At 45.2% G+C, this 13,387-nt stretch overlaps 1 protein-coding gene across 1 annotated transcript in view; it reads left to right on the top strand.

Moving 5' to 3' along the window:
• Positions 1-2,503: 2,503 nt before the first annotated feature.
• The window catches only part of CCN4 (cellular communication network factor 4), a 61,957-nt gene continuing 51,073 nt past the window's right edge, over positions 2,504-13,387 (top strand). Inside the window, exon 1 of the mRNA XM_074985607.1 lies at positions 2,504-2,696. Within this exon, the coding sequence (XP_074841708.1) occupies positions 2,649-2,696 (48 nt within the window). The 5' untranslated portion in view covers positions 2,504-2,648. The remainder of the gene's footprint in view (positions 2,697-13,387) is intronic.

Here is a 13,387-nt window from a genome sequence, read left to right as displayed (position 1 = left end):
AACACTCTATTAGTCCACGTTTTTTCCCTACCCTTTCATAGGAGAAGAGAAACAATTTCATAGGAGATAAACTCAAAGTGTAATTCCTGTCCCACATGTCTGATCTGTTGGGTTGAATTATTCATGAGGAATAATGGACCCAATCTTTAGGCGGTGTAAATAGAAGCCAGTGGAATGCCATCTGACAGGCTGTGTCCCTGTATGCCAGCTGAGGAGCTTACTCAATATTTCTGATAGAACTATTAGGTTAGATAGGACCACAAGAGTCATCTAGTCTAACCCCCTTCTAGTCCCTTTTTTGGCTAGTAAATACTCTGGCACTTAAATTGGAATATGCCAATTTTTTGCCTGAATTAACTAATTAAATAATGAGGGCCCAGTGACCATGAGGAGGGAATCAGGTCATGACTGGGTGGATAGGATTACTGATTCTAAGGCTGAATGCCCTCTCACCCTGTGGTGGGGTGGGGGTCAGGTGGCTGCTAAAATGAGCTTTGAGTGACAGCACTCTTCAGGTCTTCTGCAGGATGTACCATGGCCTTCCCGAAAAGAGAGGCAAGTGAGAATTTGATGTGGAAAAAACAAGTGGAACATTTTATTAAACAAAACCAAGCTTTGAGGCCATCATTGGACATGACAAAACACTCAAGGACAATGTGTGGCCTCCACGTACCATGGCAGTCCTGGACAAAATGCCTGGTAACTTCAATAGAATCAGGCTTTAAACATATATATTGCTTTAAAGTTCAGCTTTTCAGTAACAAGGTGCAGGCCATGAAGAGACCCCATGTGTTAGCCTGGGTTGGCAGGCATGAGTTCATGGTTAGCAGCCCATAAAACCATCTTGGCACCATTTTTTCCTCAAGAAATAGCTGCTTACAAGGCAGATGAGTCCTCATGCTATATTTCGCCTTTCTGTGGGACAAATTCTTATTGGCAGGGATCACGACTGGTCCTAGGGCGATTAAATGAATTATGTGCTAGAGCAGGGGTTTCTCTCAGGTCCTTTTGGCACCTCTAAGGGCAAGGGCTCATGTTACCCTGTTTGCCATTACATCATTATATTTGCCAGGACCCCTGCATTAATTAGCCTGGGACAAGCCTCTAGGATCCCCTTGTTGCTTCACTTCCAGCAGCCTGGAAGGAGATTGCACCACTCCCATCTCCAGGAACTTTATCTAGCTGCAAGAAATTCTCTGGCTGCTGCCTGCAGAGCTCAGTGCAGAAGTGAGGGCAGCAATCCTGTGACCATCCTACAAGAACTTGGCTACTCCCCGCACCACAGGACCCCCATGGTTACCACACCCTGCAGTTTCAGTTGCTAACATCTAAGATCATGAAACCAACCAATTTTCAAACCCTCCGTGAAACTGACCAAAATGATCCATTAATTTGGTAAGGCCCTAATCATAATGGCCTCTGCTGGCCTGAAGGTCTATGAAAGCTCTGAATGGCTCTTGGCAGCGAGTGACAAATTATGAACAGTTGCAGATTGTGTTTAAATGAGAACTTGAATTTCCTAATTATCTGTTTTTAATGGACAAACATAACCAGTCACTGTGCATGTTTACTAAACTAAGCATTCACACACAGAGAGCAGTATGTTGAAAATATTAACAAGAGGACTGGGTGCCCCAGGGAGTTTGCAGTGGGGCTACAGACCCACTCACCATCTCTAATCCTAGCCAAATCAATAGAGACTGAAAGCCATTACTGAACTGTGGTTACCACAGGGTGACCATCCACCAGGCCAAGGCTGCTGAGCTGTTGAGTGGACACGAGTCCCCATCACAAAAGTCTCAGCAGAGATACAAATTAATGAATGAGTGTGGAGGATGAAACGCTTGGGATGAATGGACAGAGATAAATGGAATGGCCAAATGCCCTGGAAAACCCAGGGTTCAGTGTCCAGGATCTGTCCTAACCAACTGGTTACATTTGCAAAAATGGACAGGCAATAAAATGACAGGTATAAACGGGGCCCAGATCACTGCTTGAAATCAATGAAGTGACACCAACATATAACCATGTGGAGGATCAGCCCTTGCCTCTCTTTTGCTTTCACACATGAGTTACTGTGCAGGGCAGTAGTCCCATCAAACTTGGCTGGTCTCCTCCCAGGTATGTCTGCTAGCTGGAAGACCAGAACTTCTGCTTGTCTCACAAATGAAAACAAACCCAATTTTTTTAAAAGGCATTTTACACTGGAAGGGGCCAGGGTTGGTTTACTGCAGTCAGTGAGACTGTGGTGCAGATGCTTATGGCCATCCCACCTCGCCTGCAAACCTGCAAAAGCCATAAAAATGATCCACCATTTAAACTCAGTGTTAACATAATAGCTAGATACACCACTGCATTGTAACTTTCCCTTTAAGAATCTTCTGGCTAAAGGCAATATAGTGAAATGCAGGAGGTGGGACAAAAAAAAAAAAAAGAAGACGACGTGAAGGCAAGGAAAGTTTCTTCAGAGGAAAAATGCAGGGTTTGTCCTCTGCCCTGACGTCAGATCTGTCTTTAATAAAATCTCCGACGAGCCAAGAGAAAAAGGCAGATCTGCCTGAGCTAGGCTGCATTCCTAAGGTCGTGTTTTTGTTCAAAACAGCTGTTAATCTGGGTTCAATCAATGTATTTAATCCTGGCTTCCAGTGATGAGGTGGCTTCTGCCCTGGCTCCTAGCAGCAAGCAGCATTTTGCAGGTGAGTTGGCAAACTGGAGGACAGAAATGTCTCCTGCAAATTTATTATTGGGAAGACATTTGGGTTCATAAATTGGTGCATGCTGGAAAATACAAGAGCCACCTGATAAAGAAATTGGATAGATAGGATCTGAGAGTGTCAGGGGTGAAGGTGAAGTGAGGCAGGAGAGGAAATATCTAGAGAAGAACAGTGTTGTCCATCTGACCCTAATCTTTCACCCCAAAATTTGGGACCAGTTTTTGACGAAAGAAAAACCATAGCAAATGGAGATTGCTCAACCCTGTTGCACAGGATGAATGAATTCCTGTTGGACAGCTTACATGTGCCAGTGGAACATCATTATGCAAAGGAACTGGATCATTCAGCAGCCGGTTGAGAACTAAGATTTAGCTGAAAATGGGTCAGAGGGAATCTGTGTCTTTGGAGAGGTCCAGCAGCAGCATTTAAGGGGGTGGAGAGGAAGAGCCTGCAGAGTAAATAAACGGCTCAGAACACATCACACGTGGCAGCAGCTCCCTGCACACAGCAGAGCAGAAGAGATAGGGAACAGGGGGAGGGGGACCAGGACCAGACGGCAAGCCCTGCTGGAGGGGTGTGGGAGGTGGAAGGAGAGCCACTAGCAGAGATCATACAAGTTTGCAGAGCAGTGCAAAGTGCTTAAAGGTGCAGGGTCCGGCCTGTGCATTCCTCAAAAGCCACCTGCCTGGCAATGAGTGGGATAGACAACCACTGAGGGAGTGAGACGGCTTTGAAGGGCAGCCCTCGCTATTTACAGGTGTGCTGGGAGGGGATCTCATTCAAGTGTGTATCTGATCTCTTCAGCTGTTGGGTTGTTTTTAAGCATCTTTCCATACCTGGACAATCAGCTGACTTGCTCCCTCCCCTCCAGTGGGGCAGGGGGGAATTGAAAATGGCGTTTCTGTAGCTGCTTGTGGCATTGTCTGAAAAAGGCAGGGTTCTTCTTGTGTATTTGTAGTGGCTGATGGATCATCCCCACGAAAAGAGCAGTTGTGGTTACAAAGGTGAAAATTAAGGCTCCTGGGCACAGAGTGAATGGGTTCAGGTCTCGCCTGTCTCTTTACTTTCAGTATTTAGGCATGTTGAGCCCACAACCATCATCCTGCTTCTTCATTTCCATGTCCCAGAAGAGCAGGACCTGGAAGGTTGGTGGAGGGGAGAAAAGTGGGCTTGCAAGAAATCTCTATAGGGACCCTGAAAAGAATGGGGCAGGGGCAGGCCACGGAGGACTTTGGAATGGCTGAGTAACATGTATGAAGCAGTCACATAGAAGTGCTGTTGATACACAGAAAATCAGCCCCTCTGGTTATAGGGGTTTGTTTCTGTGAGGGACTAACCATACCCCTGGTTGGCGTATTAGTAATTGGGTTCAGTCTTCCAGTCTAGCAATGAATTGTGGAGGGAAAAGCAACATGTTACCTAGAGAAGAATACGGAAACAGAGGCTGGTGAGCTGCAAGTGGCTCTTTCATGTGTCTTCCACGGTTCTTTGCGATGCATGATATTAAAGTTATTAACCAATCAGGATGCTTTTGCAGTGTTAGCCAATTATGTTATCGACTTGCACTAAGTTGTTAACTTATTTGCTGTGAGAATAATGTAGAGATAAGAAGAATACATTCCTTCTGCCAGGCTATTGAAATAGGAATAGTGCTATAGTACATGAAACAATGGATTCACATGCCTGTTGTTCTTTGGGTAATGCAGATTGCTAATTGAGCTCTTGAAGGTGAGGTCTGAGTATCACTGATCCAGTGTGTCCATTGTGCCTATGAGACCACACACCAAAGTGATATGTGTGGTTTAAAAATGGGCTGATATGAGGTCCACCTTAGGAAAAAAAAATCCACTTGCGTATTTATCAAAGGCAAGTGACTTGTTCTGATGGGCAGGTGCCATAGCAATGTGGGTATTTCCACTCCCAGACTCATGGTAAATATGGCTGAGGACAATAGGTTTTCTACTTGCTCTAATCCACTTTCTTGATGTAGAAACGGGAGTGTGGAGCAGGCTGGTGATGAATGTGTGAATGCTGGCAGTGTGTTTGGGTCTGATTAGCCTGCAAAAGCAAAGCCAGTCCCTGGTCAGGAAATCTCCCTACTCAGTACTCCTGAGCCTTCCAGTCAGACACAGGCAAATGGAACCCATGTCTGTGGAGAGTTCCACCGAGATCTGTGGGACTCTATGTGGGTTTAATTGTGTGGCTCTGATTGGGCCCTAAAAGACAGACCCATCAAAGATAGTTCTTGTGGATAGTTCTCTGAAAACGTCCACGTACCGTGCAGTGGCAGTCAAAAAAGCAAATAGGATGCTAGGAATTATTTAAAAAGGGATAGAAAATAAGACAAAAACTTTTTTACTGCCCCTTTATAAAACTATGGTATGCCCACATCTTGAATACTGCATATGTTTTGGCATAAGAAAAGGTTCAGAAAAGGGCAACTGAAATGATTAGGGGTTTGGAATGTATCCCATATGAGGAGAGGTTAAAGAGACTGGGACTTTTCAGTTTAGAAAAGAGGAGACTGAGGGGGGATATGATAGAGGTGTATAAAATCATGAGCGGTGTGGAGAGGGTGATTAAGAAAAGTTATTTATTTGTTCTCATAATATAAGAGCTAGAGGACACCCAGTGAAATCAATAGTTAGCAGGTTTAAAACTAATAAAATAAGGTTTTTTCACACAGAGCATAGTCAACCTGTGGAACTCCTTGCCAGAGGAGGCCGTGAAGGCTAGGGCTATAAAAGAGTTCAAAGAAGAGCTAGATTAATTCATAGAGGTTAGGTCAATAAAAAGGTTTTAGCCAGGGGGTAGGATTCGTGTCCCTGGCCTCTGTTTGTCAGAGGCTGGAGACGGATGGCAGGAGACAAGTCTCTTGATCGTTGTCTTCGGTCCACCCCCTCTGGGTCACTGGCCACCGTCAGCAGACAAAATGTTGGGCTAGATGGACCTTTGGTCTGTCCCGGTAATGGCCATTCTTATGTTCTAAAGACACAGAAATCCAGAGTGAGGGAGGGACTCCTTTTCATCACTACTACTTTCACAATGGCTTTGGCTGTTGTGGGCCTTCTCCGCAGAGAGGGTCTCCAGCCAAAGAGGAAAGGGTATGGCAGAGTGTGACAAGAAAGATGTTCCCTGCATAGGGGCAGCCTGGTAAAATGCAAGGAGAGTAGTGAAACAGCAAGGCTGCATTGCTGACAAAGCACAGGACATGGGAGGGGACTAACGGGTTTTGAAGGAGTGGAGTGTTTAAAGGGGGAGACAGGGAGGTAGTTGGGGACGAGTGGGACATGGTCTGATCAGGCTAGAGAGGTGGCTGGTTCTGAAAGCTGGGCAGACTGGAGATGGTGGGATATGCAAATCAGTGTTATGTAAACATATGAGAATGCAGAGAATTATGTGGGGTTGCAATGGAGCGCTGATGGGCAGCGCCACTCAAGCCAGAAAGGCTGGCCCAAATGAGTTGTAATGAACCCATCACACTGCACCACCCTGGATCTTAGTACAGATTGACCCTCCCTGATCCAGCAACCTCTGGACCAGACCAGTGCTGAATGAGAGAATTTACCGGACCACAGGAGGTCAATCTCAGCTAGCAGCAGTACGAACGCTTCTCCTGCTTACTGGGCTCTTGGAAGACATTTGGGGGTAAATGGCAGCTAACTAACAGCACAGAATGCTGAGAGCCAGGACTTGTGGCTGTAAACAAACTTTATGGGACCATGGGAAGCTTGGCCACACCCATGATAAGTGATCATCCGGCTAACTAAAATCATGCCGGTTATGGATGTTGCCAGATGAAAAAGGTTCAACCCATATATTTTTACCACGGATGGTCAAGGTACATAAAGAAAGTAAGTCTTGGCCCCAAGTTACCTGCCGTGTAAGTTACTGGGCCTACAGGGTGGACTGCTGCACCCACATGCAGAACCTGATTGCTTTCACTAGCACCGTGCTGAAGACCAGCAGACTGTCCACATCTCAGTTGCAGGATGTGGCCTAAAGAATAGAGAGAGAGGTGCCCTGACAAAGCCCAAGGCAAGCATGACTTTGTTTTTAATCACCTGAACCAGACTAAATTTGCTTGTATTGGGCAGTGTGGAGAAGTGCTTCTAAGGACCGGCATCCCCTGCATGCCATGCGTAAGTCACAGTGGCTGTATTCAGTAGAATGTGATATATTTAGAGCATCTTATCAATGTTCTAGTGAGTTCTTTACATTGTATTGGGATTACCCTTTTTCCTGCTTCCACTCCTAAGATGAAACTGTCCTCATAGAGGAAAAAATGGGCTTCCTTCAACACTTCTAAGCATTTCCTAAAACCAATTTTTGTAGAAATAAGCTAAAACTTTGACGTATGATTAATGTCACCCCTTCCAGGCCTGGATGTAAATGCTGTGCATCTCACCAGTTGACCAAGCACCCTCCCTTTTCCCCCGTTCTAGCCCTGATGGGCCATGAGATTTGAAACTTGTCATTCCCACAGGGCTGAATATGTCCTGTCTTGGACCTTGCAGCAGGGTAATTTTGGCGGGGGGAGGAAGTTCCACACATAAGAAGAATTAAAGAAATCAAAATTTAAGGGGGAGAAGGAGAAAGCTCTTTGAAGTAGCTCAGAGGGTTGGAATGCTGAATGTGTTTTTTCTGGAGATGGGTAGCTGTCAAAGTGCAATAGAGTGTGGTCCTTGCAGTTGAATGTATGGATATCGCCACCAACTACAGGTGTGTATGCTTGGGTTTCCTTTCTCAAATCACATTGGTAAACACATCCTGCAGCAAAGAGTAACCAATGCATTGCCTGCTAAGCAAACAGGCAGTTATGCCAGCCGCAAAAATAAGAGGTGTGTTTTGTGTCATCCTCACTCACATCTGATGTGAACAGCAGAAAAAGCACTAACCAAACAATAGCTGTGTGGTTACTGTTTGTGGAGAGTGGATCTGTGTATGCTAATACAGACCAGAAAAATCTCCCTTTATTTTTTCTAGATCTACATAGCTAAGGGTGTCCTGAGACCTTTGGGTGGGATGGATTGAGAAGAATGAAGTTTAGCTTTTCCTTCTCCTTTTCATATGATTTACCACCAGGGGTTTGGGCCCAAAAAATTTTTATTTGTGAAATATTTGGAACCAGTGGCAGAAAAAACTGATTTTGATTTCTTTGACCCTTTCTCTGAAGGAAACCACATTTGTGACCAATCCTGAAAAAAAAAGCAACATGGATTTATTTTATTTTATTTTGTTTTGTTTAATTCACAGGCAGCTTGTCTGGTGTTCAAATATTTCATGAGTGCCAGGGACCTGGCGAAGCACAGATCTTAGCAGGTGAACTCAGGTTTGGTCACCAATAACTATGTGTCTGGAGCTTACAGTCTGATGGTTCCTGGGGCATGGATAATCCTGGGGAGTGTACATTCAAAGTGAGGGCAGTTTGACTTTCCTCATTCACTCCACTGACACTGTGTCAGGGACCATCGTTTGGTTTGTGTTTGTACAGCACCTCACACCGTCGTCTGCTAGGTATTGCTGCAGTGCAAATATTACTTCAACAAAATAATTCATTAGGGGATGAACTTTCGTGGGACAAACCCACCTCTTCAGATCATAGCCGTACCAGAACAGACTCAGTATTTAAGTATTGAGTCTGTTCTGATATGGCTATGATCTGAAGAAGTGGGTCTGTCCCATGAGAGCTCATCACCTAATAAACTATTTTGTTAGTCTTTGAAGTGCTACTGGACTGCTTTTTGTTTTGATAGTATATAGACTAGCACAGCTTTCTCCCTGTTACTACTTCAACAGTGACTGCTCCTTGGGGAAATATGGTAGTTCTGTGCCACCTCTTGACAATGGACCTTATTCTCAGTTGGTATAAACTGACAAAGCACCATTGGGAACTATGCTGATATACACCAGCCGAGAATCCACCCCAGTTTATTCAGCCACCTTTAAAACGTACATTCTATAGTGGAAACCTGGTAAACGACTTCCCAAAAGTACACCTGTCAACAGTCCTTTTTATTGCTTTGAATTAAATAGCTTTTGATTCAGGGTCTCTCAAGGCTATAACCTATGTCAGCATCATTTATGTCATTCAGGGCTGTGAATAAATCACACCCTCCCCCCATAAGCACCAGTGTGCGGCCAGTGCTGTGTTGACAGGAGAGTGTCTCCCACCAGCATATCTCTCAGGGGCTAGAGTCCTTAAGTTGATGGGTAAACTCTCTCCTGTCATCTTGAGCAGCGACATTAGAAAGCTTAGAGTGTTTGGTGCAGCTGCAGCACTGTACACCCTCAGGTGTCACAATAGCCTTTCACACTCCCCTTTTGCACACACACACATGCACAAGCAAGTACTTGCCCAGCCAAACACAAAGTCCTAGAAGTGTCACAATGTGGAGATGGTTCCTTGAAGCTCATTTAGGACCCACTCCTGTCACTACTGAGACCATTCACCAAACTCTGATTTCAGCAGTAGCATAGCTGCTTTGTACTTTTTATAACCTCTGCCATCCATCTCTACAGTTGGGCTTGTGCTGATTGCCTTCAGCTTTGTTCTGTAACAGCTGTATCTCTGAGAGAGGGTAGGGTGGCCTGGAAGCCAAGACTCCTTGGTTCTCCTCCCAGCTCTGCCTTTGACTCTTTGGACATGGTAAGTAACTTGTTTCCCAGGTGGTCATAATAGTCTCTGACAGGTACTGGGTGAGTGAGTGGTATTAGTAATCCTACTTATGCAGGGTGTTCATGGGAAGGTCTCAAGGGCATTTTCCTAGCTACGATGCCCATTTTACATGTGGGGTAACATGGTTGCAGAGAAGTTAAGGATAACAGCAATAGCAGTGGTTACTGATTTGGGGAGCCTCTGGCTTTGGGAGCCCACCCTGGGAGACGTGGAACAGAACTTTTTAAAGGGGCCTGTGGCTGGGGTCTAACTTTTTCGAGGGGGGAGGGGAGAAGGAAAAGAAACAAGCTCCCATTTAGGGATCCCAAAAAAAAGTCAGATTTTCCAAAAAACGGAAAACAAAAGCACTCAGCAATTTGAGCACTGATGTTATTGGAGAATCCATCTCTCCGTATCCAACGGGAGCAGTGGGGTACTGAGCATTCTTGTCTGGCTGTCCCTTATTTTGGCTTTGTCTACACTAGTACTTTTGTCAATAAAAATTTGGTAGTCAGGAACATGCAAACCCCCCCCCCCCCAACCAACATATTTCATCAACAAACAGTGTGGAGGGCTCTATATTAGTGGTAGACACTCTCCCACCAGCATAGCTCTCTCTTCTTGGTATGGGTGCTTTAATTACACTCGCAGGAGAGCTCTCCTGCTGGAGTAGAAGGGCTACCCAGGAGACCTTCCAGTGGCACAGCTGCAGTGGTGCGTTGTGCTGCTGGTAGGTCTGGAGTGTAGACATTGCCTTAGATACCTTCGGGGGGGCTGCACTCCTTTGCAAAAATTGGTACTGAGCACTTGAAAATCTATCCCCTGGGCCTGAATCTTTTCCAGGAAAGCTGAGCCCTCCCAGCTTCCATTACAGACAGGGGGTGTTCAGCACTTCTGAAAATCAGGCCCTCTCTGTAGTTTGCGCTCGGTGCACAAAACCGGGCTCCTGGGAGCGGGGGAAGTGCCTGTAAGTGCCTTGGCTCAGGTCATGCAGTGAGGCAGTAACAGGGCTAGGAATACAATGCCGGTCTCCTGAGACACAGCCTCTGCTTCCTGAAAGTACGCCTGGCTCTCCGCTTGCGCCCCCTGCCCCACTCCCTGCAGGTTTAACTTATAAGCAAAAATGGAAGGTCTGGGTGGTAGCCCATCATGGGTGACCTGTAAAGATACACTGCTGAGTGGGATTTATGAGCCACTGCTGCAATATCCAGGGGTGATTTGTTCTCCTGGCTAGTTTTGGGTTGATCCTGATCTATCCTCCCAGCCCCAAAACTATCAAAAAACCTCTGCCTCTACCTCTTGCAGATGCTGCCACCGCCGCCACCTCTACCTATTCAAAAGTCCTAGAAGTCTCCCCTTAGATGTGCTAGGTGCTGCTATTCCTGGTGTGGGGATAACACTTCCAGGGTTCTCTATCCCCCTTGTGCACTGTATTATTTTTACTAGACCCATGTTGGGATATTACTGAGTCTGAGCCTCACTTCTGTCCCAGGCACCAGGTAGGGAAGGAGGACTTCCAGATGTTAACAGTCTGTATGAATAGAAAGGGGAAGGGAGTGCTCTGGCTGGAACAACTTCAGGAGAAAAACTAATATTAAGGACCAGCTTTGCAACAGAAACAAAACACTGACAGTTGTATAATCAGGTTGTAAGTACATTTCAGCCCCATGTGGTCATTTGTATGTAAAGCTGATGGAGTCTGGTCACCAGCAGGTGGGGTTGAACCTTGGACCTTTGGGGTTGAAGACATCAGCATCTACTGGATGAATTAAAATCCAAATGCCTCTTACATACAGCTGAAAAACAGACTTGAGTCTCTGGTCTCCGTGCCCCTGGGTTACATGCACCTCAGTTCCTGCTGTTTCACTAGCTCTCCTCATTAGTCTGCATGACAGCTGCTCTTCTGTTAGGCTGGGTCTGGCATTATTCATAACCTAGAAGGAGAATGAAAATGGGAGATGAGTAGGGGAGGACGCCTATTATTCAACTCCCATGGGATGTCTTGTGGCAAGGCCAAAGAGCTACTCCAAAAGTGTGTGCAAAAAAACTACAGGCTCTCAAGTGCCTCAGGGACTGAGTCATCCCAGCACCCAAAGTCTCTCAATGTTGCACTGAGTCTGATGCAGGGTCCATGCCTGGCTTTTAACCTAAGAGCTTATTGTTTTGGAGAAGTCATACGAGAGAGTGATTTCCAGCCATTCAGTGCCAGGATGCATGGCAGAGCAATCCAATGCAATTTACATTCAAGTGGATGAGGTTTATAGCAACAGGAATGCTTTGTCTGGCTTTTGTAAGTAACAAGTTTCTGCTCCTGCCTTTCACTAAATTGCCACAAATATTATAGGTGAGGTTTGTCTTTATTTTCTTGGTTTAGAAGCCATTCATCACAGATTAAGAAACCAGAGTGGAGCAACCATGCAAATATATAACCTAGCTGTATTTGCCCAGTTAAGAATTCAATGTACAAGACGAATGCATACTGAATTTAATAAGTTACTTGGTGCTTAGATCTGTAGGAAACCCCTCAGAAAACATGTTCCTGGCTGCCAGGGGTGTTACAATTTAAGCAGACCAAACAATTTTGACACAAACTGCACTGAACGATTAGGAGTGGGTCAAATGTAACAACTTTTTAATGAGCCATGTATGTGAGACAGCACTTCTGCCTTCTCCAGCAGTTGCGTCAACAAATCAGACTTGATTTGCTCTTTTGTGTCAGGTCTTGATTCCTTTATGTACTGTACCACTATATGGATGCGCCTATTTATTTCATGTTTTCACAACACTCCTCTCTGAGTAAAAGTCTGTGTAGAGCTCGGAGAAAAGGGGTGAAGAAAATTTCTTCAAAATCTGAAAAAGGGTCCCCAGCTCTATGCCTAGAGGATTCTAGGGAAAAGGGAAAACACAATACCTGTCATGTGTAACTAGGTGGACAAAATTCCTCTTTGCTTGTCACTAAAATGATTGTGTAACAAGCTGGCTAACGTTTGTGTACCAACGCCTCAAATCAGAACTGCTCAACTGCAAGCCATCGTCCTATACAGCTGCTGACAACTAAGAAACAATCTGCTTTACCTTAAATGGTGGAGTTGTCTACATTTATAGCAGGAACATCAGAATTCTAACACCAGCATGATTAAAATATTCTAAGAGGTCTTTGCTTTTGTCATTATTATTACCATGATATACTAGGTTGCCATAAATGTATTAGAAAATTGACTGGCTATTTTGAGTGCGATGGTAACAGCTTGTTCTGAGGCTAGTAACAGAGAGGTAGCTGTGTTCTGAGGCGGTCTGTGCTACCACAGCGTTTTTAAATCCTTCTGGATGTAAATCATAACTAATTAAGTGCTATCTTGGGTTTGTATTGTGGTTGGCAAAAGCAGATCTCCTACGGCACTGAGGCGTTTTCTGCACTCTCTAGGCTGAATTTCTGGTTTGATAAGCTGGCAGAGAAATCAGAATTCATAGGGGAAAAATTAAGTGCTGTTGAAGAAAGCTGGTACATGAGCTTGGCTGGCTGTGGGGGAAAAAGAGGTCCAGGTTTGACAGAGTAACAGCTGTGGAATTTTAGCTGCTGCAAGGATGGAGTATTGCACAGCATTTCAGCCAGCGCTACAGTGCCTGGAGTCCTCGAATGGATTACACTTTAAATTTATTGGCTTCCACTCCAGTGAGTTAAACAGTGGAAAATCAGCAAGGAAAATAGCCCTATTCCATTAATCAAAGCTTGGCCATTAGCAAATGAGATATTGGCGCTACCAGCAAACTTCTTGAAAGTTAACTAGCTTGTTAGTGAGAATTTGGCTAGTCACCCCAGGCCAGACTGTACCGTGGGCTCAGGAGTGACAGGTGCTGAGCATGAAGCACTACCTCCTCCACCCCACCCCAGCTTGACATAGTTTCCATCATATACAAAGCTTACAATTTGGTTCAATGACTTTCTCTCCCAGTCTTCGTAAAAATTGTTCTAATGCCATGGCTCACTGGATCATACCTTCAGCCCCTGGGCATG

The sequence above is a fragment of the Carettochelys insculpta genome, chromosome 2 (assembly GCF_033958435.1).
Source record: "Carettochelys insculpta isolate YL-2023 chromosome 2, ASM3395843v1, whole genome shotgun sequence".
Taxonomy (NCBI): Eukaryota; Metazoa; Chordata; order Testudines; family Carettochelyidae; genus Carettochelys; species Carettochelys insculpta.
This window is presented reverse-complemented; position numbering and strand designations above follow the sequence as displayed.